Source organism: Metschnikowia bicuspidata (genome assembly GCF_001664035.1).
Source record: "Metschnikowia bicuspidata var. bicuspidata NRRL YB-4993 chromosome Unknown METBIscaffold_5, whole genome shotgun sequence".
In the NCBI taxonomy this organism is placed as follows: Eukaryota; Fungi; Ascomycota; class Pichiomycetes; order Serinales; family Metschnikowiaceae; genus Metschnikowia; species Metschnikowia bicuspidata.
This window is the reverse complement of record NW_017387735.1, coordinates 653530-674133: the sequence shown is the minus strand read 5'-3', so window position 1 is coordinate 674133 and position 20604 is coordinate 653530. Positions and strand designations below refer to the sequence as shown.

The 20604-nt window shown below is 42.3% G+C and overlaps 12 protein-coding genes across 12 annotated transcripts; 5 read left to right on the top strand and 7 right to left on the bottom strand.

Moving 5' to 3' along the window:
- The first annotated feature begins 578 nt into the window (after positions 1-578).
- Positions 579-3977, top strand: MSH2 (mismatch repair ATPase). Its single transcript, XM_018856182.1, has one exon. It carries the CDS (start codon positions 590-592, stop codon positions 3560-3562), a length of 2973 nt encoding a protein of 990 aa, XP_018710517.1. The 5' UTR covers positions 579-589; the 3' UTR covers positions 3563-3977.
- On the bottom strand, positions 3682-4557 carry YDC1 (alkaline dihydroceramidase; the record flags this gene model as incomplete). Its single annotated transcript, XM_018857801.1, has 1 exon — positions 3682-4557. One exon carries the CDS (start codon positions 4555-4557, stop codon positions 3682-3684), a length of 876 nt encoding a protein of 291 aa, XP_018710516.1.
- Positions 4558-4928: 371 nt separating this feature from the next.
- METBIDRAFT_79304 (uncharacterized protein) lies at positions 4929-6659 on the bottom strand (the record flags this gene model as incomplete). Its single annotated transcript, XM_018859035.1, has 1 exon — positions 4929-6659. The coding sequence occupies one exon, from the start codon at positions 6657-6659 to the stop codon at positions 4929-4931; it is 1731 nt and encodes a 576-aa protein (XP_018710515.1).
- A 300-nt stretch (positions 6660-6959) lies between these two features.
- Positions 6960-7700, bottom strand: MET16 (phosphoadenylyl-sulfate reductase (thioredoxin); the record flags this gene model as incomplete). Its single annotated transcript, XM_018857903.1, has 1 exon — positions 6960-7700. The coding sequence occupies one exon, from the start codon at positions 7698-7700 to the stop codon at positions 6960-6962; it is 741 nt and encodes a 246-aa protein (XP_018710514.1).
- Positions 7701-10329: 2629 nt separating this feature from the next.
- METBIDRAFT_45275 (uncharacterized protein) lies at positions 10330-11019 on the top strand (the record flags this gene model as incomplete). Its single annotated transcript, XM_018857901.1, has 1 exon — positions 10330-11019. One exon carries the CDS (start codon positions 10330-10332, stop codon positions 11017-11019), a length of 690 nt encoding a protein of 229 aa, XP_018710513.1.
- A 79-nt stretch (positions 11020-11098) lies between these two features.
- Positions 11099-11401, bottom strand: METBIDRAFT_13014 (ubiquitin-related modifier; the record flags this gene model as incomplete). The annotated part of the gene is made up of 1 exon (XM_018854292.1): positions 11099-11401. The coding sequence occupies one exon, from the start codon at positions 11399-11401 to the stop codon at positions 11099-11101; it is 303 nt and encodes a 100-aa protein (XP_018710512.1).
- A 484-nt stretch (positions 11402-11885) lies between these two features.
- On the top strand, positions 11886-13320 carry WBP1 (dolichyl-diphosphooligosaccharide-protein glycotransferase). Its single transcript, XM_018856181.1, has one exon. It carries the CDS (start codon positions 11932-11934, stop codon positions 13252-13254), a length of 1323 nt encoding a protein of 440 aa, XP_018710511.1. The 5' UTR covers positions 11886-11931; the 3' UTR covers positions 13255-13320.
- Positions 13321-13444: 124 nt separating this feature from the next.
- Positions 13445-13813, top strand: METBIDRAFT_45107 (tubulin-binding prefolding complex subunit; the record flags this gene model as incomplete). Its single annotated transcript, XM_018857879.1, has 1 exon — positions 13445-13813. The coding sequence occupies one exon, from the start codon at positions 13445-13447 to the stop codon at positions 13811-13813; it is 369 nt and encodes a 122-aa protein (XP_018710510.1).
- A 125-nt stretch (positions 13814-13938) lies between these two features.
- Positions 13939-14478, bottom strand: METBIDRAFT_45627 (acireductone dioxygenase (Ni2+-requiring); the record flags this gene model as incomplete). Its single annotated transcript, XM_018857938.1, has 1 exon — positions 13939-14478. One exon carries the CDS (start codon positions 14476-14478, stop codon positions 13939-13941), a length of 540 nt encoding a protein of 179 aa, XP_018710509.1.
- A 552-nt stretch (positions 14479-15030) lies between these two features.
- On the top strand, positions 15031-16419 carry METBIDRAFT_79297 (cleavage polyadenylation factor subunit; the record flags this gene model as incomplete). Its single annotated transcript, XM_018859034.1, has 1 exon — positions 15031-16419. One exon carries the CDS (start codon positions 15031-15033, stop codon positions 16417-16419), a length of 1389 nt encoding a protein of 462 aa, XP_018710508.1.
- A 129-nt stretch (positions 16420-16548) lies between these two features.
- On the bottom strand, positions 16549-17322 carry METBIDRAFT_45606 (6-phosphofructo-2-kinase; the record flags this gene model as incomplete). Its single annotated transcript, XM_018857935.1, has 1 exon — positions 16549-17322. The coding sequence occupies one exon, from the start codon at positions 17320-17322 to the stop codon at positions 16549-16551; it is 774 nt and encodes a 257-aa protein (XP_018710507.1).
- A 1100-nt stretch (positions 17323-18422) lies between these two features.
- On the bottom strand, positions 18423-20402 carry PET127 (Pet127p; the record flags this gene model as incomplete). The annotated part of the gene is made up of 3 exons (XM_018857896.1): positions 18423-18995; positions 19038-19613; positions 19680-20402. 3 exons carry the CDS (start codon positions 20400-20402, stop codon positions 18423-18425), a joined length of 1872 nt encoding a protein of 623 aa, XP_018710506.1.
- Between the last annotated feature and the right edge of the window lie 202 nt (positions 20403-20604).

The window sequence follows — 20604 nt, the reverse complement described above, 5'->3', positions numbered from 1 at the left end:
CTCAGTCCTACTGATGAGTGGAACTGGACATCTTTCGAACGGATTTTGAGAACTGAGTGTTGACGCTTCTAATTAGAATTGCGAGAATTTGGTTCAATAATTTAAGGACTCATCATTGTTAACCATAAGCACACAAAGCAAAGTCAAGAAGCATATGGCTATGTGAATCAAATAAGTGGCTCATTCTTTTTATGTCAAGATTATTCAAATTCTGTTTGTTTGCTTTTTAGATTTTTGCCCTTTTAATTCAAGAGTGGCTGGAATATTAATTGTGTGCTCCATTTTTGTATGAAATGGAGTTTTAACCACTTTTCGACAAAAAATTAAAATTTAACAATTTGTAGCGTTTGATCTATCACTACAAAATTTCAAAAAATTAAGCTTCCATATGACAATCTTACAGAAGAAAGCCGAAATAAATACTTTTCCTGACGCCGGTGATTTTTGGAAATGGAAACGTACTGAGGGAAAAATTCCATTATATTTTTCTCGATCTGGCTCGCACGGTTTTACACGTCCCACGCGATCTTACTCTAAGAACGCACCCAAGTCGCGTCCACCTTTGACACCATCACATCCTCTTTATCAAATGTCAAGCACTCGCCCCGACTTGAAATTCTCCGACACTGTGGATGAGCGGCTGTTTTACAGAAAGTTTAACAGCTTGGTTCCCAAGGAAAACGCGTCCATTGTTCGAATTATTGACCACAAAGATTATTTTTCTGTTCTTGGAGAGGACGCGATCTTGATAGCGGAGGCTATCTACAAAACTCTGCTGGTGATCAAAACTTCCAACTCTGTGAACTATGTGACGTTTTCACCGCAAGTGTTTTCATCGGTTTTGAGATTTTGCTTAGTGGCGAACTCCTATAAAGTCGAAATCTACAACAAAATGTTTGCTCTCATTCTCACCGCCACCCCCGGAAACTTGGAGGGGTTGGCACAGGAGTATGGGGTCGATTTGGAAGCTATGTTGAATGACGGGTCTGTGCCGATGGTTGCGAGTGTAAAGTTTGTATCGAACGCATCATCTAAAAAGGTTGGTGTGAGCTTAGTCGACTTGTCAAATAAATCGATACAGCTCTCCGAGTTCGAGGACAACGATTTGTTTTCCAATCTTGAACTGTTGCTTTTGCAGGTAAATGTGAAAGAAGTCATTCTCCCATCATCTTACAACCCTGAAGACCAGTCCACTCCCGATGTCATAAAGTTGTTCCAGGTTCTCAATAAAGTTGGTGGCTTGGTCATTGGCTCGGTCAAGCAAACATATTTTTCAACAAAAGACATCGATCAGGACTTGTCCAAGATTGTGGTCTCAGAAAATGTCGAGTCTGATGTGAATAATAATGTCGAGCTTATTTTGGCGTCAAAAGGCATTAGCTCCACAGAGGATTCCCTCTCGCTCTCCTGTTGCAGCTCGCTTATTCATTATCTCAACTTGTTGGGTGATGACACAACTTCATTCACAATTGGAAAATACCTGGTTTCAGAGTACATGAAGATAGACTCCTCTACAATGAAAGCTTTGAACATCTTCCCGACACTGCAGGCAACTGAAATGGTTGGTGCGAAAAGCAAGTCCATTACATCGATTTTTGGTCTTTTGAACAAGTGTAAGACTTCTGCGGGGACGAGGTTGCTTTCACAATGGCTCAAACAACCGCTCACAGATTTGGAGCAAATTTCAGAGAGACACTCGTTAGTCGGACATTTTATTGCGGACACAAGCTTGAGAGTCTTTGTGTCTCAAGAATGGCTCTCGCAAGTTCCAGATATCAAACGGCTCATAAAGAAGGTGGCCTTAGGCATAAAAAGACCCTCATCTTCCGAAAACAAAAAAATGGAAGATGTTGTTAGACTTTACCAACTTGTCAGGATTATTCCTGAACTTCTCAAAATGCTTCAAATGTCTGTTGAGGATTGCGAGAATGAAAATGTCAAGCTGTTGGTCCAGAAAAATTGGCATGTGCCAATTCTGGCACATCACGAGTCCTTGCTCAAATTCCAGGAGCTCGTGGAGACCACTATCGACTTAACGCCTTTAGAGTCATTTTCCGCACACGCTTTTCTACACACAGATTTCAACATTAAACCAGAGTTTGATGAGTCTCTTATCACGATTAATGAGAACTTACAATCAACCTCCAGTAAGATCAAGATCGTCCACGAGGAAGTTGCTGACGATTTGAATATCGACATGGAAAAGAGATTGAAGTTGGAAAAACATCAGCAACATGGTTGGTGTTTTAGGGTCACAAGAATCGACTCCAACGTTCTCAGGAATACTGGCGATAGATATATTGAATTGCAGACTGTGAAGGCGGGTGTGTTCTTCACAACCAAGAAACTAAGAACGCTTTCGCAGAACTACACCGACTTTTCCAATGAGTACAATAGCAAACAAAAAGAATTGATAAAGGAGATTCTCTCGATCACATTAACATATCAGACTGTGTTTTTGAAATTATCTTTGGCACTCAGCAGCCTTGACGTCATATCTTCGTTTGCAAATGTTGCAATATTTGCACCAACCCCTTTGGTGAAACCAAAGTTGCATAGGATGGCCGACTCCGTGAAATCAAAGGACTTTGAGAACAGGCGAATTAGACTCAAAGAAGCTCGTCACCCCGTTCTCGAGGTTCAAGATGAAGTTAATTTCATACCGAATGATGTTTCATTGGCGAATACTGATGGAAGCCCATTTGTTATAATAACAGGCCCCAATATGGGTGGAAAGTCTACCTATATCAGGCAAATTGGTGTGATCTCTCTCATGAACCAAGTGGGTTCTTATGTGCCGGTGCTGGATGAAAATGAAGAACCAGAGCTTCCAATATTCGACGCAATTTTGTCTCGTGTCGGAGCAGGTGACTCACAACTAAAGGGATTGTCAACTTTCATGATCGAAATGCTTGAGACGTCTTCGATATTAGCTTCTGCAACGCACAACTCTTTGATTATTATTGATGAATTAGGAAGAGGAACGAGCACATATGATGGGTTTGGGTTGGCATGGTCAATTAGTGAACATCTTATAACGGAAAAGAATTGCTTCACCCTATTTGCCACCCACTTTCATGAGCTCACAAAGCTTTCCGAAAAACATAAGGGGAAAGTTCAAAATTTGCACGTCGTGGCACACATTGAGAAAGATGACCAGGGAGATCCAGAGGATGATGACATCACATTGATGTTCAAGGTTGAACCAGGAATTTCAGACAAATCTTTTGGAATCCACGTTGCAGAGCTTGTCAAGTTTCCATCCAAGATCATAAACATGGCTAAAAGAAAAGCGTCTGAGTTACAAAACATCAGCGTTGGATCAGACACGGATCCTTACGTGAGTAGCAAGAGAACAAAATGCAACAACGAAGAAATTGCAAAGGGCCTCGAGAAACTCAAGAAAATTCTAACTGAGTGGCGAGCACACTGTGTCGATTCCAATCAGCATTGCAGCATATCTTCCGAGGAGGCAATTCAAAAACTTAGACAATTGATTGATACTCAACACAAAGACAGCAAAGATGAAAAGTTCATCGCAGAAATACTTACGATGTTGTGAGTTATCTGATGGTGATATTTTCGCTGAATTGGCGTATATACTGGTTTTGTTAGATCGAATGTCGAAATTACCAATTCTCGTCTAGTCTGAATCGTAGTATCAGCTCAAACCTCTCCTTTTCATATTTCTTTTTTGTATCTTGCAGACTTGAAAGCATTCAATCCTGTCGGATTTTTAAGGACAACCACGGGCAAGAAGCATTTTCGTTCAAGCAGATAAAATCTTTGAGTTCCGGTCAACCAACATCTCAAATATTCCTCGTAGACTAGGTAGAAGTACACTCCGGTTCCTGTAAGAAGATGCCACCAACCATGACCCTCCAACAAAAACCCATATGGCATTCCTACCTCACGTCTGGCAGCTCTTGCATATTCACAGAGATGTATGTCCATGTTCCAAAGAATATACCCTAAACCGAATATCAGCACTCCTGTGAACATGGTTCGATTCAATATAGCAGCGGAATCTCTATTGGGAACATGATCTCTTGTCAAACGATACGACCTAAAAACAATTGCGGCATTCATTAGCCCGTAGGCAGCCTGGTGGATTGTTGGGTCTTTGAACTTCAAATATATCCACGTTAGCAAATTAGCAGCGACGAATGTTGATACACCAACATAAAGAGATCCTTTTCCATCTCTAAGTTCAGAAAAAACGCTCCAGAACGGAATACAAGTGGCATATATCATAGGCAACTCGTCCAAAAGTTGATACTCATATCTGAGTGTCATGTGAAAGAGCCAAGATCCGACGCCTACTAGCAAAAAGCCACAAGCAGAAATAAGGAACCTCATTTCCAATTTGTTTTTCCAGGCATGTACAATGGCAAAACCCGCAAAGAAGATGAACCCTGCATTTGTCACAGTATTGAGAGCCTCAGCAACGTATGGTGAGACGACATAGTTTTCTTCGCACCAATCTATTGTGGAAGTAGGGGCTCCCCAAAAACCATTGGATTGCTCAGGGGGATATGGAATAGCAAAAGGAAGCATGTTTTAGTTGAGAACTGAGTGGTAGAAGCGTTGCGTGATCCGCTATCAGTGCATGCAAAATCTCTTACAAACAGGAGATTTGATAGCCGATCGTGCCGGAGATAAATGTTTGCAAACTTTGAAATCCGAAAGCGACTACTCACGAATAATATATAATCCCGAGGAGTTTGTGATATATATGTATTCGAGACTTTTTTTGATATATAAAGGCAATGCCTGTCTCCCGATAATTGCTGCCTGTGTACTTTGATGACTCCGGTTCCATACACCTGCATGAATATATCGCACGAGTTTCCAGAAGAGAAATTCAACAGGGTCTCGGTTATCCAGAAAATTGTCACTCATTCAGTCTGAATATGTGACCCTCCACTTCAAACACTTCTCCACGCCAACCAGCACTCATCATAGTGAGGCCGTGTTGTATAAGAATCTTCCATGGTCATCATGCTTTCGTCGCGGTTAGATCCTGCAAACTCCTTGCCCATACTGATGTGGCCGCTTTCTTCAGCGGGAGTAACTTGGCACCAGTCGGAGCACAAAGTCAGCTCATATCTCCAATAAAGATTTGCCAATGCCATTTTCATCTCTATTAAGGCAAGATTCATACCAAGACACATGCGTATTCCTTTACCAAATGGCATCATGTATCGTTGCATTTCCTTCAATCGTTGAGCATAGTCTTCGAGAGATTCATTGCTATTTTGCAACCACCTCTCAGGAATCCATGCCTCTGGATTCGGAAAAACCTTCGACACTCTGTGCATCAGATAAGGCTGACATGAGATGCCTGTACCCACTGGAAGTGTGACACTTTTCCCGTCAACTGCAACTTCGTAAGGCGTGTTTGTACGTCTAGGTTCGGCACCAGGGATCGAGGTATGAACCCTAGAGTTCTCCTGGATTAACGCTTCCAAGTAAGGTAGCTTGTCGACTTCTTCCAAGCTGTCAATGCAGCTTTCCAAGGATCCAGGCTCTCCAAAGGCTTCTCTGATTTCTGATCTGAGTTTAGCTTGCTTTTCAAGATGAAGTGGTCTAGACAATTCGTAGCACATATATGTCAACTGGATTGCAGTAGTCTCATGACCAGCGAAAATGTTATCCGAAAGAAAAGAGTACGCGTTTGTCCCATAGAAACCGTTCTTTTTTAAAGTTTCAAGGGTGCTTAGGTTCTGGTCCCTTCTTTTTTCGGGAACATTTTCTTCGGCAACTCTGTACAATTCCAATTGCCAGGCTTCAATCTTCTTGGAGGCTGCTCTAATTGTGGGCCCCGCAGCCCAATCCCAAAACCGGGGCATCAAAGTTGTCCAGAAAACCATCCCCGCTGTCATCCTGTGAGGAACTAAAATCAGTCTTTGCTCTGGGGTTTTCAAAAGGCAAGTACCGTTCGAAATACCCAACTCAAAGGCAGATACAACATCCATAGCCAAGGATCCGAATAAAGAGTATACATCAATGCCAAGACCGCTTTTCTTGACCTGAGGGTTGAACCAATTTCCAGAGCCTAGTTTGTGGCCTTTGCCATGTTCATTCAACTTCAGCTCGGCGTTCACCAAATCTGGCCTCTTTCCTGATACAGAAGACAAATAAACCTGGTCAACGAGCTGTCCAACCTTTTCAACTATGTTTGTTCTTGTTGTGTTTTTGGCATTGAACACAGCCGATTTCAGATACAGGCCTTGTAGCATTTTCTTGTATCTGAGATGCTTTCCATTTTCAGGTTCCGAAAACATGTTATCCTTCATTCCATGATTTTTGAAGTTCTCATAAAATTTTGTTTTCGGCATATTTTTCACATAGATATCATTGATGTACTTCGGGTCACCATTGCAACTTATAGCAGAGGGGGAGAGAATTACAACTTCGCCGTATTTTTCATGTAAGTCATGTACCTTCTTAATCCACTGGAATTTTCTCTGGGCATTGAGGGAAGGAATGTGGGAAACCCGGTGCAAGTAGGGTCCTGGAATATCCTTCAATGCGGAAATATAGAATGGATAGACCACCAATTTATAAAAGCCGAAAAACAATAGGAATGCACAGAGAAATACTCCCTGGTTCTCTTGTAAATGAAGATAAGCATTATAAAGCACATTCATTAACATTTTGGATCTACAGAAAAAAGCCTCCCACAATTCTGTTGAATATATTGCTGGCTTTATATCATTCAAATTGATAAAGAATTCCGCACGCGGAATTTAGCTGATATCTCATACACAGGAGAGTGATAACAGGTGAGGGACGATATGTTCTCGGGCAAATAGCCGGAGACGGAAGTTGATAATACTGAAGAGAAGACATGGAACTTCAAAAATTGATGAATATCAATATACTTAGCAATTCATAAGGACTATCAGATGTGCATTGGTCATCCAAACATATGAGGGGTCAATAAAAATTCCGTTTTATGAGGGAACACCTTTTTCCATATACTGAGCAAAGCGAGAGGTTTGATGAATTCCGCACTCTGTTTTTGCTTTTCCTTTCCACCTTCCCGATCTCTCATCTTCTCCTTCTGCAACCGGTTCCGTTGAGTGCCAGTCCCCGATAGACTTATAGCCCATATCTAGCAATTCATTATACGGCACGTTGTTCTCGTCGATGTACTTCTTTACTTGACCAAAATCCCAATCCCAAAGAGGGTTAATTTTGATGATGCCACTAGACTTTTCAACCTCAATAACTGGGAGTGCAGCACGAGCACCGCCTTGCGATTTTCTTCTTCCTGTAAGAACAGCCTGAACACCCAACTCGGCATAAGCTCTTTGAGCTGGTTCAACTTTAACTAGAAAGTCATAGAGACTATCATTGGTTTCCCACAATGAGTCGCCGTGTTTTTCAGTGAATTCCAAATCAGTTGTCACACCCTGTGGTTTAAACACGTGCAAGTTAGGATTGTATTTCAGCTTCACCTTTTCAACCAAGTCATACGTTTGAGGAAAATGATGCAATGTGTCAATAAAAATCAAGTCTACTGGGTTCGTCTTGGAGATCATGTCCAAGATGACAAGGCCAGTGAGGCCGAAAGCCGTAGTTTGATGCAAACCAGGGAATGTGATAGCTGCCCAAGTCAATATTTCGGGTGCTGAGAGCTTCACAAGTGTCTTGTTGAGATGATCAATATGGTCTTGGGTGAGCGAAATCATTTTGAATCGTAAAGAGACTGGGTGCTAGTTTCATTAATTTCAATTAGTCAGTTCGATGCTTCCTTTAGAGTCTTATCACGTGATATTGCGTCTGATGCGTGTGAGAGCAAAGAAACAAATGATTCAGTATTCCCTTTCAAAAGGTTGAGCGTACAGTCCCAAGCAGACTCAGATTTTGAGCCGCCCCTATATTACGAAGAAAACAACTTTGATAAATCAAAACCAAGGGAGCGAACAGCCGTGTGATCGAGAAATCTTCTTTGTTTTTATTTGCAGGATTGTTATCAGATATGAGCGAGGCATGAGTGCAATGAACGGGTCCACGGCATTTTCGAACAATTGCCGACAAAGACTTGTGGAAAATAGCAAGTGATGGTTTTATGCAGTGAGTATAAAAAGATCGATGTGTTTATTTGAGCTGTTCATCTCTTCTCAAGAATATAATAATCAGTTGTCAAAAGTCTCGCTCACCAAATTTCTGCGTGAGACCTCATGCTTGAGGATCGAATCACCTAAGCCGGTTTCACATTCAAGGTGCATTGATGTTAAGCTTCAAATAATGGTCTTCAAACACATTTCTAACTATTCATAATCAACTTGCTAACGTGAATTTTTTCCTCGTTGAAATGATGTCCATACTATATACAAGACACACAGACAAGGGTACTGAACTGAGGTTGCACCAGCATCAAGATTCCAGCGTGTTCATATCGATCACTTCCTGGTTACCCCTGGCAAGATGCCAAAATGAAGTAAGAGTTTGATTAAATTTTAGAAAATTTAAGCCTTCACAACCTGGAAAGGATTTGGAGACCATGAGAGACGTTGAAAATGATTTTTGTTGATTTTATGTTTTGCTTCTTTAACCAGACGAATCTACCAAAAAAAAAATGATGAAGATTTAATCGCCACGTGGGCACATGGTAAAATTGAATGTAAATATTGTGAAATATATATTGACTCAGAACTAGGAAGGGAAATTTTGACTACAAGATTACCCCAAGCTTTGTAGATCACAGGAAATATGAATTGCGGATGTCGATAAGAATAGAAGAACGTACGGAATTAGAACTGGGGCAGAGGTACTGCATTCGGAGCTATTATATAAAGCCGGAGTCACTTCCGTGGTTTGTCGCCCAGACACACGGACACTGGTTAAGCTTCCAAACATTGCGGCTTATTGGGGGTTTCGCACGAATTTGACTATACGAGATATTTGGATTTCAGACGATGTTGGCGCCCAAAATCAAGGAAACAAAATGATTGATTGGTCATGACAACAAATCTTTACAAGTTAGCCTGTCAATAATACTTTACTGCAGCGAGAACACGAGTATGTCCATGAAGATTCGCAAAAATGCATATACTGCTTGGGTAAAACATCTTCCCTTCATATGTTAGTGTGACGTTTCTAGAGAAGTGCCCGCGGGGCCCAGAGCTCGTAAATCAATGGAAGACGCGGAAACACACTTGGAAAAATAAGAGTATAAGCCGAAAAAGGAACGCGGGTTGCGCGACACTTAAGAGTTTCTCGTATCCTGCTGCAAAGAAATGTGTGGCCTGTCTGCTTGAGGTGGCTCGTAATGTAAAATACGCCCGAGGATCCCTGAAATAAACGAGGCTTTTTTTGGCGTGCTTTCTGAAGTGAAAAGACTCCAATCAAAGAATGAACGGTTCATACATTAAATTCAAACAATAATGTGAGAAGAGTTGCAAGGTATTTCATAAGGGAAAAACAAAAAAAAAAAACACCTTTAAATTTGATTTTATTGAGATTTTTAGGAAGAATATCAGACACCTCGTAAATTGAAAGCTGCGGGGCGGTTTGCAGTTGTAACGATGCATGTATAAAATAGGCTCTGTTTCCTCTTAAAAGCCGCTCCAATTCCGTTTGTTCCTCATTTTGGGATTCTTCGGACTTCAACTCTTTCTAGTTTAACAAGAATCATTTTGCTTCGAACCTTGATTTTGCAGAATTCTCTTAACAGGTCAACTTTTTTAACAATCTGATAATGACGCCAGTAGTCACTGAAACCTCTGCATCCCTACCGAAGTCTTTCCAGACTCTCGTCGCCAATCACAAATTTACTCAAGCAGAAGCGAAGTGCCTTGAATCATATAAGGATCGACTCTACCAAATTGAAAAAGATTTGAATGACAGGGAGGGTTCCCAGAATAGCCTGATGTCTGGAACACAGGCTTCTTCGCACGATCTATGATCCGGGGGTGGAACACCTGCCTTGCTCCGAAATTATATAAATGATTGAAACGGATCGACAACTGAAAGTAATTTGAAAAGAATATTCAGATGAGTATGCATGAAGCTGTCCATTCTTTCTGAGTCATTGTAATCAAGCTATCCTGACAACACTAGTACCGCAATACTCGTGCAATGAGAGTTGGGTCATGAGTATACCCCTCAGTTCAACAAATAAATTTTATGCATGTAAATTACTTTTCCGATCCTTTTATAAGGCCGCAAAAATTTATAGTGTAAGAACGACGTCTAGTCGTTTTCATTCTTGCAGCGGTGTTTTGATTACGCGTAGGTCGTTTCCTAGGGTGCATGCTCATTGCTCCCTGGAGCTCATGATTTGGTGCGCATCAAGGAATACACGTACATCATACAATGATCCCCAACCACGTGAGACAAAATGAATCCTTATCCGGAGAGATGAAATCTCTTAATCTTGATGTCCCTGAATATAGCGGTGATTTTCTGTCAATGACGTATTCACAGCTTGCGGAAGTCAAACAACTGATAGAGACTAGTGTGGACCATTTGTACACGCTCCTCAATGTGACCTATAAGTTTGATATGGACCTGCCGCTTGTCATTGACGGATTCCCCCGCAATGATGTGGATGTCGTAACAGTGAGATTGATTCGCTCCAAAATTATACGATTGAGAAACGACCACTCCGCTATTTTGGGTCAGCTTCAGCTTCACTTGGTACAGCAGTTGAGTGGCAACAAGAAATTATCCACTGACGAATTAGAAAAGCCCCACAATGGTAATTTCCGCAATGAGGACTCCCGAATTTCGAAGGTGTTTGCCGTCGTGAAAGGCGTCGATCCAAATGGTCCCGCAGCAAAAGCAGGCCTTCTTGTGGGAGATAAAATAATCACATTTGATGAAAACATAGACATTCAAAACCATGCCAATCTTACAGCAGTGGCCAAGCGTGTAAAGGAGAAAGAAGACATTCGTGTATCTATTGAAATTCTCCGGGCGGCCAGCGTAGAAACGTTGCTGTTGGTGCCCACCGAAAATTGGGCTGGCCGGGGGCTCCTTGGGTGTCATATAGTGCCGATGTAATCAGCTCACATGGCCCTCAAGTTATAGTAAATTGGTCTTAAATACTTATCTATGAAATTTGGTATCGACCTTACTCTCTTTAACCTCCATGCAAGGTCGACGTGAAAGTAAAAACGTCACCTGCCTCAACAACATAATCTTCCATACCCTCTAGCTCCCAATCCGTATCGTTGATTAGCACCAATATCCCAGGGCGGACAGTGTCTTCCTCAATGAAAACTGGGATGTCTTTCGGGTCGCACACAATAGTGGCCGTGACGTGCTTGATCAAATCCCCCATGAGGACATCACCCTCTTCGCCATCAAGCGTGACTTTGTGCTCACGAATACCATTGGATATGACGTCTAGCCCACCGAGAAACTCGACCTTTACCTTAATCATATCAAATAAAGCTGTAGTATCATTTTGCCTGACCTTGAGATGCCAGAAGCGGTATGTGTAGGAACACACTCGACTACTAAAGAGTACGTAATGGCATATGCCAAGTCTAAGTACATCATCCGACTGAGCGTTTTTTTATTTGTAAACAGGACTTTTAAAGTAAGCTAGTGAATGTCTTGATTTCTATTTTACTATATTGTGATGTTGTCGAAGAGCTCATCGAACTCATGGTTGATCAGTTTTCGCGTACTAGCATTTAGCTCTGTACCAACGTAGAAATCGAGAATTGTACACTATAGTCGGCTCCATTTTGCTTTTGAAAGTAGGGGCTGACGTATTTCGATGATCTACATATCCATTTTGTTAATCAGACGTATCCAAGTTCTGGACACCGTGGCCTTGAATCTAAAAGGACACCCGTGCCCGCGGCCACTGGACCTCGCTCCGCCAACACTGCGGTGCAGTATCGCACACGTATCCAGAAAACGAGTTGAGCTGTTGGTTACTATAGGAATACACATATACTTCCAATGTTTTCTTCAGCCATTGCCAAGTTAGTGGCAATTGGAGCGGTGTTTTGCCTCGCTACCGCTGCAAATAGTGCCGACTCGCTGAAGCCGCATGTTTTAGTGGCCTACGACTCCAGCCTTGTACCGGACTTGGAGGTTCTCGAGAAATCCATCCTGCTTGACTCGAACAAATACGAAGTCAACTACTTGGACTACCTCAAAAAGGACGAAGAATTGCTTGTTACCGACGAGGCTCGCTACGACCATGCGATTTTCTTGCCTTCGTCAAAGAAAGTGGTTGAAGCTAAGGGCCTTGTTGACAAGCACAAATTACTTGAGTTTTTCAACCTTGGAGGAAACATTATAGCGGTGGGCTCTTCCGATTACTCCGTACCTGAGGAAGTACGTCTACTTCTCGCTCAAGTGGGTATACATCCCGCACCTAGAGGCTTCACGTTATCAGATCACTTCGATACAAATGTGAGAATCAATGACGAAAATCTTGTTTCCAAGAAGATCATCTCACAAATAAAAGACTTGAACTATGAAGGGACCGCTGCATTGGTCTCAAACAGTCAATACTTGTTTCCATTGGTAAAGGCCCCCAAATTTTCTTTCACCAGTAGCTCGAAGGACAAAATGTTGACATCTGAAAAGACCTGGACCGTCGGTGAACAAGGCTTCTTGGCTGTGGCCTTCCAAGGCTTGAATAACGCACGTGGTGCCTGGGTTGGATCTTTGGACTTACTCTCGGACGACTTGACGTCATGGGTTTTACAAGAAAAGGGAGTGCTTAGGTTGAATTTTGTCGAACACTACAAGCAGGACGAGCCCGGAGCTTCCAACAGAACATTGTATCGTATTAAGGACTCTGTGTACTATACTGTTGGAGTTTCTGAGTTGAACAATGGCGAATGGGTACCATATACCCCATCATCAGAAGATGACGTTTTGCAGTTGTCCTTCAAGATGTTGGACCCATATCAGAGATTGAACATGACACTTTTAGGCCCAGCTGCATCCACAGAAAATGGTGTCAATGACATAAATGTCTTCTTCGTTGAGTTTGTTATTCCAGACCACCATGGTATGTTTACTTTCGAGCTCGATTACAAGAGAGAAGGCTTATCTTTCCTCGAGGACAAAAAGATCGTGGCCGTTCGGCATTTGGCCAACGACGAATACAAAAGATCTTGGGAGATTACAAATGCTTGGATGTACATGGTGAGCGCTGCTTTGGTGGTGATCGCATGGTTGATTTTTGTCGCAGGCTTCTTGTATCTCGGTGTGCCTAAGAAGATCGATTCCAGCAAAGAAACACAAAAAAAGGTAGCAGAGAAGTAAACTGATTTGTAAAAAAAATATAACCAAAACAGTACTAAATGAACCAAAATGTGATGGAAATAATCAACTTTTTTTTTATCGTAGAATGGCCTCAAAACGTGTTCACTGCGAATGCAGTACACATGTAGGATGCATGTCTACCTTCTCAAAGCTTTCAACTAGTCAGTTCGAAACCAAGTCAACAATAATCATGTCTGAAAAGCAACAACAACAAGAACAGAAGGTTAAGGAACACCAACTTCAGTACAATAGATTTCAAGAGCTTTTAACGGATTTGCAGGGACAACTCTCATCGATTGCTTCGCAGATTCAGGAACACTCAATTGTCGACAAAACGCTAACTGAAATTCCACCGAACAAAAGGGAAGGCCGAAAATGCTATAAAATGGTTGGGGGAGTTCTTGTCAACAAATCAGTGGATGAGGTCATCAAGATTTTAGACGAGGAGTCGAAAGAGCTCACCAAATCGAAAGAGCTTTTGGAGAAAGAGTTCACGAGTTGTAAGAAGGAGATGAATGACTGGATGACCAAAAACAAGGTAAAGATTGTTCGCCAGTAGACAAAGTTTACAGCCGCCTATGATCGAAAGTGATAAGCGAGTATATTGCAAATAAATAACGATTGAAAAGGGTGACACCATACTAAACCCTTCTTCCAGTCAAATATCAAAACTTACGAAACGTATTAGTTGCCAGAAATTGACTGTGCATATTCCGAACGAGCTTTTGTTTCTCTTTGTTCCACCCTGTTGATTGCCTCCCATTTAGGCTCGTCTTTAAACAATCTCATGGCTGTGACATTCTTGAGCTTGCTCAGAAGTGTAAAGCGGTGGTATATCCCGGCAGGCAAAATAAGCAAGTCGTTCTTCTCAAGTTTGGCACGAATCCATTTGTCTTCCTTGTCACGAACGTCGAAATAACCTTCGCCTTCTTGCACGTACCGAATCTCTTCGTCTTCGTGGTAATGTTCCGTGTAGAACTGGCGCATTTTGTTGTTGTAGGCCGTTTCATCACCACCAAAGGACCCAAGATTCAAATTCACTACGTCTCTATTCTTGTAATCCCTCTCCTGAGCAAGAATTTCCAAATCCTCCAAGTTGTCTATATACTTGTACACGACGCCAAGCTCAGCCAACTTCTCCTCGGTGACGAATTTCCCCGAGTGATGTTCCTCAGTAAAGTTTTCGGACGTATCTAGGCCGTCATGGTAGAAAAAGGAGACCATGGTTTTCTTGGTGATTTGTAATGGAAAATCCAGGATAGGTGGATCCGAATATTTGGACTTGTCAAGCAGGCAAATCATTGCGGCACTCTGCTTACGGTCGCCCACGTGATCTAAGGGAGATCTTGGCTGGACCATTCCCGAACCCATGTGAATTGGAACAAGAATGGTAAGGGTCTATCTGCAAGTAGATAACTAAAACCATGAAGCCACAGAAAACAAACTCTTGTTCAAAGATACAATGTTTGCGATTTTTTCGCTTTCTTCATTGACTGGCGAATTCTTCTGGACTTGGCCTGCTCGCAAATCGTCTTAGCCTCTCGCGCACTCTTTGGATGAGCTCTCCGCACATACTTCTGGTTAAAGACTGACTCAAAGTGATTGCACTCCCACAGGTCCTAAAGTAGGCTATATAATCTTTTTGGAATGAGCAATCGATACCAAAAGAGCGAAAACAGATATTCGCAAACTGACAATCGGTACCAACTGAATGAAAACCGGTATCAGCCAAACGACAGGTACCAGCAAAATGATAATAATCGACAACAGCAAAGCATGGACCAACAGCTTAGTCTGCAAGAGAAAAAGGGTCAACACAGAAGAACCGTAGATCACGGAAATAATATGGGCCGCTGGTATATACAGAGATCCATTGGCCAGACAAAGCAACACGTGGGCAAAGTCAGGCCTGAGCTGTCTTACTTGATCGACTTGCTCCCATCGTTGGCTTATTCGAGAGACACTTTGGCCGGGAACCCTGCTATCTTAGACATTCCCTCTAAATTTGTACACCTATCGCTGAACAAGGCACGTCACTCCATCAACACGGTGAAATGGACACCTGAAGGACGACGGTTGGTGGTGGCATCGCATAGTGGAGAGTTCACCATCTGGAACGGTATGACATTCAACTTCGAGACGATTATGCAAGCCCATGACCTGGCTGTTCTTGCTTTGAAGTATTCGCATGACGACGACTGGCTCCTTTCCGGAGACCAAGATGGTGTCATCAAATACTGGCAGCCGAACTTCAACAACGTCAATATTTTGCAGGGCCACACAGACGCCATACGAGACATTGCCTTTTCTCCAAATGACTCCAAGTTTCTCACCTGCTCGGATGATCATGCCATTAAAATCTGGAACTTCAACAACGGAAAAGAGGAACGCACGCTACTGGGCCACCATTGGGACGTAAAGTGTGCTGATTGGCATCCTTCTTTGGGTCTTATCGTTTCTGGCTCGAAAGACAATCTCATCAAGCTCTGGGATCCTAGAGTAGCGACTGCCATTAATACTCTTCATGGCTTCAAGCACACGGTCACGAAGACCAAATTTCAAAGGGCAGGCACTAACAGACTTCTTGCATCGGTTTCCCGAGACCGGTCTTGTAAAATCTTCGATTTGCGAACAATGACCGACTTCAAGGTTATCCGTGACCATGAGACAGATCTTTCGTGCGTCGAGTGGCATCCAGTTCATGCCTCTCTTTTAACGACTGCTGCATACGACGGCTCGATGTACCACTACATTTTAGATCGACACATCCCAGAGACCAGTTCCGACAAGTCTCAAAATTCGAATGTGGAGATCGCACAAAAGGTCCCATATGCCCACGAAAAAGCCATCAATGCACTTGAGTACCATCCATTGGGTCATTTGTTGTGTTCCGCTGGAAACGATAGATCTGCTCGCTTTTGGTCGCGAGCAAGACCCAACGACCCAATGGCGTTCAAAGACCCCTTGTATACCAACGAGAAAGTTGGCGCGTGGTACTACGGCGTAAACAATAACGTCAATGCGGTCTTGGAGAATCCCTCGCTTCCAACAAACTCCGCCCAATCTGCGTACGGATCTAGAAATATAGTGCCTGGTCTTCAAAACACTTACGAAGATGGCAGTAGCTACATTCCAGGTTTGGGCTCATCTGGGCAACAATATTAGACCTTTCAAATAGAAAAGACAGGTATACATCTTGCTTTTTTTTTTTCTTCAGAATTAAACCCATGAACTGAAATTTGTTGTCTATATGTTATAAAAAGTATAAAAAAGTCCCTGTCCCAAATGTACGCGTTAGATCCCCCCCAAAGCGCAGCTATAGAACTCATCGACAGCTGCATGATAGCTTTCCCCATAGGTTTTGTAATAGTTCGTTACAAACGCTGCGAGTAATAATGTCACATCACAAGAATCGTCATCTGAGGCGTCTTGGGGAACCACAAATGTACGCCCACCATTTTGTATTGAAAAATGTTTCACATTCCTGAATTCAACAAACTCTTGTGAAAGTATTGGCTCGAAAATTCTGTCATAGTGTTCTGAGCGCTTTTTGAAGTCAGAAATGGAGGTGGCAATATCTTTTCCTCTATAGTCTTGGTTGAAAGCTTTGCTCGTGATATTGTAATTGACAAGTCGTTTCTCGGTGCAAGATACATCAAGAACAAAAATGTTGGAGATTTCTACGTCCGCTTTTTGTATAAGCTTAAGCATGGAGTGTCTGCGTACCGTTGTAGAGTTTGTTGCGTCCAAGAAGCCCACGTTAACGCGGTTTTCTTTGAGGTCTTCAAGCATGTTCTGCATACACATTGTGGCGTATTTTTCCCTTTTTTGACTAGCCTCAGCATTGTCGGGGTTGAAAAACTCAGAGTCTGAAAATCCACTCGACATCGCCCGGCGAATGTTCCCAGCATTATAGACCAAGGAGCTGTATCCTTGCGCATTGAGAAAGCCTGAAAGTTGATGACAAATCGTACTTTTTCCTGAACCTGGGAGTCCCACTAGGAGAATGATCGTTTTTGACTGGATTTTGCGCTGTATTAAATCCGTTAATCCAGTAAAACTGGGCATGGACGTAAGGACATGACTTTCAGCAGGCGTATTCGACACAGTGGACGCACTTTCTGTCCTTGAAAATATGGAATTTAGCGTTGCAGATGACTGATTTTTGCTCATAGGTAGTTCACTGGTATATGACATAGTATGTATTCCATATATCGAATGTGTCTGCTAGCAAAACTGAACCAGAGCTAAAGATGGAAGGATGTAAAAGTGGTGATTCTCAAAGGAATGTATTATGTATTGACCACAAAAGAAACGAGTCGGCCTAAAGATGAAAAGAAGGTAAAGACCATGCAGAAGAGCGGGATCCTACAAATTTATGTATGCCCAGCTTCGAAATTCGACAGGCTCATCTCCGGACCAAAGGGCGGCGCGACGATCTTAGCCTGCCGGAAGCCTTACCTAATCTATGTATGCACTTAGTGGTGAGATGGCATATAATATTTCGGACAAGCGGTGAGTTCGGAGGGAGATTTTCCGGCCTCTACACGGCCGTTTTTTTTTCGAAGATTATTATAACAAAATTCCTTATTACATTTTTAACTCAGGAGTGATTACACACATATATTGAGATTTTTAACAGTACAAACTCAAAGCGTGGTTGTGGTAACATTTTCTTTGAATATCATTTTTCGGCTCGGACTTGTGGAAAACCCGCAGACTGTGACGAAATGAATCATATGCCCTGGACGCGCGATGACATACAAGGACTGTATATAGATGTGGCGGGGCCTAAACCAGAGGGAGGGGGGGAGGGGCGACATTGGTAACACGAAATCAAAAGGTTCATTCACATTAAGTTATTATGGTGTATTAGCCAAATATCAAAGGTATGTCTCGAAAATGTTTTTGGACACAGCTTTTAAAGTTTTTTTCATCAGACACTTATTCGACCTGTATGTCTCTTGAAGATATGTTTTTTTTTTCTTTTTTCGACACGAAATACAAGCGCGGCGTTGTATGCGATAAGCTGGCCGTGGAAGTTATCGGCTTCAGACACGTCATGCCTGCAAGGAAATGGAGAAATTGTCTCAATGAATGAAAATAATTATGTAAGAAGATTTGCTATGTACACATTAGTATAAGATCCCTGCACTCTACATGAGTCATCAATATATCCTTGGGGGGTTTTCCAACTCATTCCACTTCTCAAGTCTAATTTTACCGACTTCCGAGTATTTGCGCAAGACATCAGTGAGACTTGGCTTCTTCCTTGTGGGTAACTCCTTGTAAGCTTTTGTCAACATGTTCGTACATAGTTGTGTTGCTTTGAGATAGTGCTCAACCAGAAGTGAAGAACTTTCTTTGATTTTGACTTTTTCATTGCTTTCACCGGGATTTTTATAAATCCTTTGAATGGCGTAACGCCACTCAATATCATCTTTATAACTGTTGGGATAATGATGATTGTCAGTATCGGGTCTGCGAGTACCGTTCACATAAAAAGAGGATCGAACAGCGTAGCTAAAGAGCTGCTTTTTCTCAACAAGTTGTTCGTTGAATTTATTAAGCTCACTTTGAATTTTCTCCAAATTCTCTAATCTTTCTGCATCAGAAATGTTTTCACGGAAAGACGTTTGGTACTTTGCAGACACCAGCTGAAGCTCGTCTGCCTCGGCACGAGAAATGGGAACAGCAAAAACACTCAAGAAAGATTCTTTTTGAGGAGCGGGATTTTCGCGCTTATCATGAGCTGTAGAATTCATCTTCTTTTTGTTTTTAACTCTGCTCACTCTGTTTGTCACCAAACGGAATGCAGAACCCTCATATTCAGTCCCTTTGAAATCCCGTTCGACTGTTTTCATTACATCTTGCCAAATTCGAATCGAGGCTTTGAATTGTGCCTCTGCAAATAATGAAGCCATATTACCGTCTTGCTCGATATCGTTGGCTGCGCCGTGAGTTTCAATTTTTTCATCGAAACGAGTATTAGAATAAAAGACTTTGTCAATTTCGCTCAAAGGAAGATACTGAAAGCCGAAAAATGAATTGATGTTGTGATAAGCGACAAATATACCATCCATCTGGCCAATTCTTGCTTGAAAGCCATACTTGAGAAGCCCTCCAGTGCGAATTAAATCCTCGAACTCTCGCTGGAAGGACTCAACATTGCCTTTCAATTTCCAGATTTGATAACTTGAGTCCGCAGCTTCGGAAGCTTTGTCATATCTAACGGAAGCTGCTGCTCTTGTTTTCAAATCGAATGTACCGTTACCAGGTAATCTAGAGTCATAACAATCAAGTTGCGATCTCATGAGAAAATCGCCGTAGCCCAGGTAATTGTAAACATTTTCAGCAGTCTCAGCGGTCGAGGCGGGTAAGGGCTCATCCTTTAACTCTGGGCTGGTACTTTCAGGAACAGAGACCTTTTTTTCATCTTTCTCATCACCATCGCGTTTTATTAGAAGCTCCTTGAATTCTTCTTCCTCGGTCGTTAGCAAAGCCTCCAAACAATGACCCATGGCTGAGAGTAAAATCTCCACATCGGTCGACTTGTCGGATGTTACCGAGTAAATTGTCTCGCCATTTGCTTCGTTTACTCCTTTTGGCTCAACTATAACCGCCAGCGGAAGATCTCTTGCAGTTCGGGAGAAATTAGGGAAGTCAAATCTGTATTTCGAGTCTTCGGACGGAGTATAGTTGTTCAAAAATAAATAGAACTGATGAAGCGTCAGTGTCATGGAAGAAGTACTTGAGTAAAATTTCTTGTTCTGTGCCTTCGCTTCTCGAAGAAGAGTCGCATCCTTCGACGCACTCACGAACTTTTGCACCTTTTCGAAATCGAAGTCCTCATGAGAAACAATCTGTTTCAAGTATGGGTTAAAGTTGTAAACTCTAGTTCTTGGATCCTGAAGAAAGTGAACACCTGGAGAAAAGAGTACACGGTCTAGCTTGTGAGCTAACTTAGGTATACTTTCCCCTCTGGGCTTATGGATCTGTTTCAACTCTTCCTGATTGGGACGAACAGATCCTTTAAGTTGGGTAATATACTGTGATGGTAGAGGTGATTTGGTGTCTGAATTTGGTTCCTCTTCCGGTTTGTGATTCTTCTGCTTTTTTGTATTCGGTGACTGAGCAGGACCATGCATCCTCGTGCCTTTATTGTGGATTCTTCGAGCCTTATGCCGGGAATTGGGCTTTTTTTGAGCTCCCGTGGAATGATTCTCATCATTTTTGGAGTTAAGGTCTTTACACTCGAGAATCCGAGAAATTCTGGATTGAAGATCGGAACTATTATTGAGCGCCTCTGAAGCACCGTTATTGGTCGTCAAGTGGCGCCTTTGTGCACAA

Bases quoted from the DNA above. Each gene is read 5' to 3' on its own strand.
- MSH2 (XM_018856182.1), top strand. From the start codon at position 590: ATGTCAAGCACTCGCCCCGACTTGAAATTCTCCGACACTGTGGATGAG.
- WBP1 (XM_018856181.1), top strand. From the start codon at position 11,932: ATGTTTTCTTCAGCCATTGCCAAGTTAGTGGCAATTGGAGCGGTGTTT.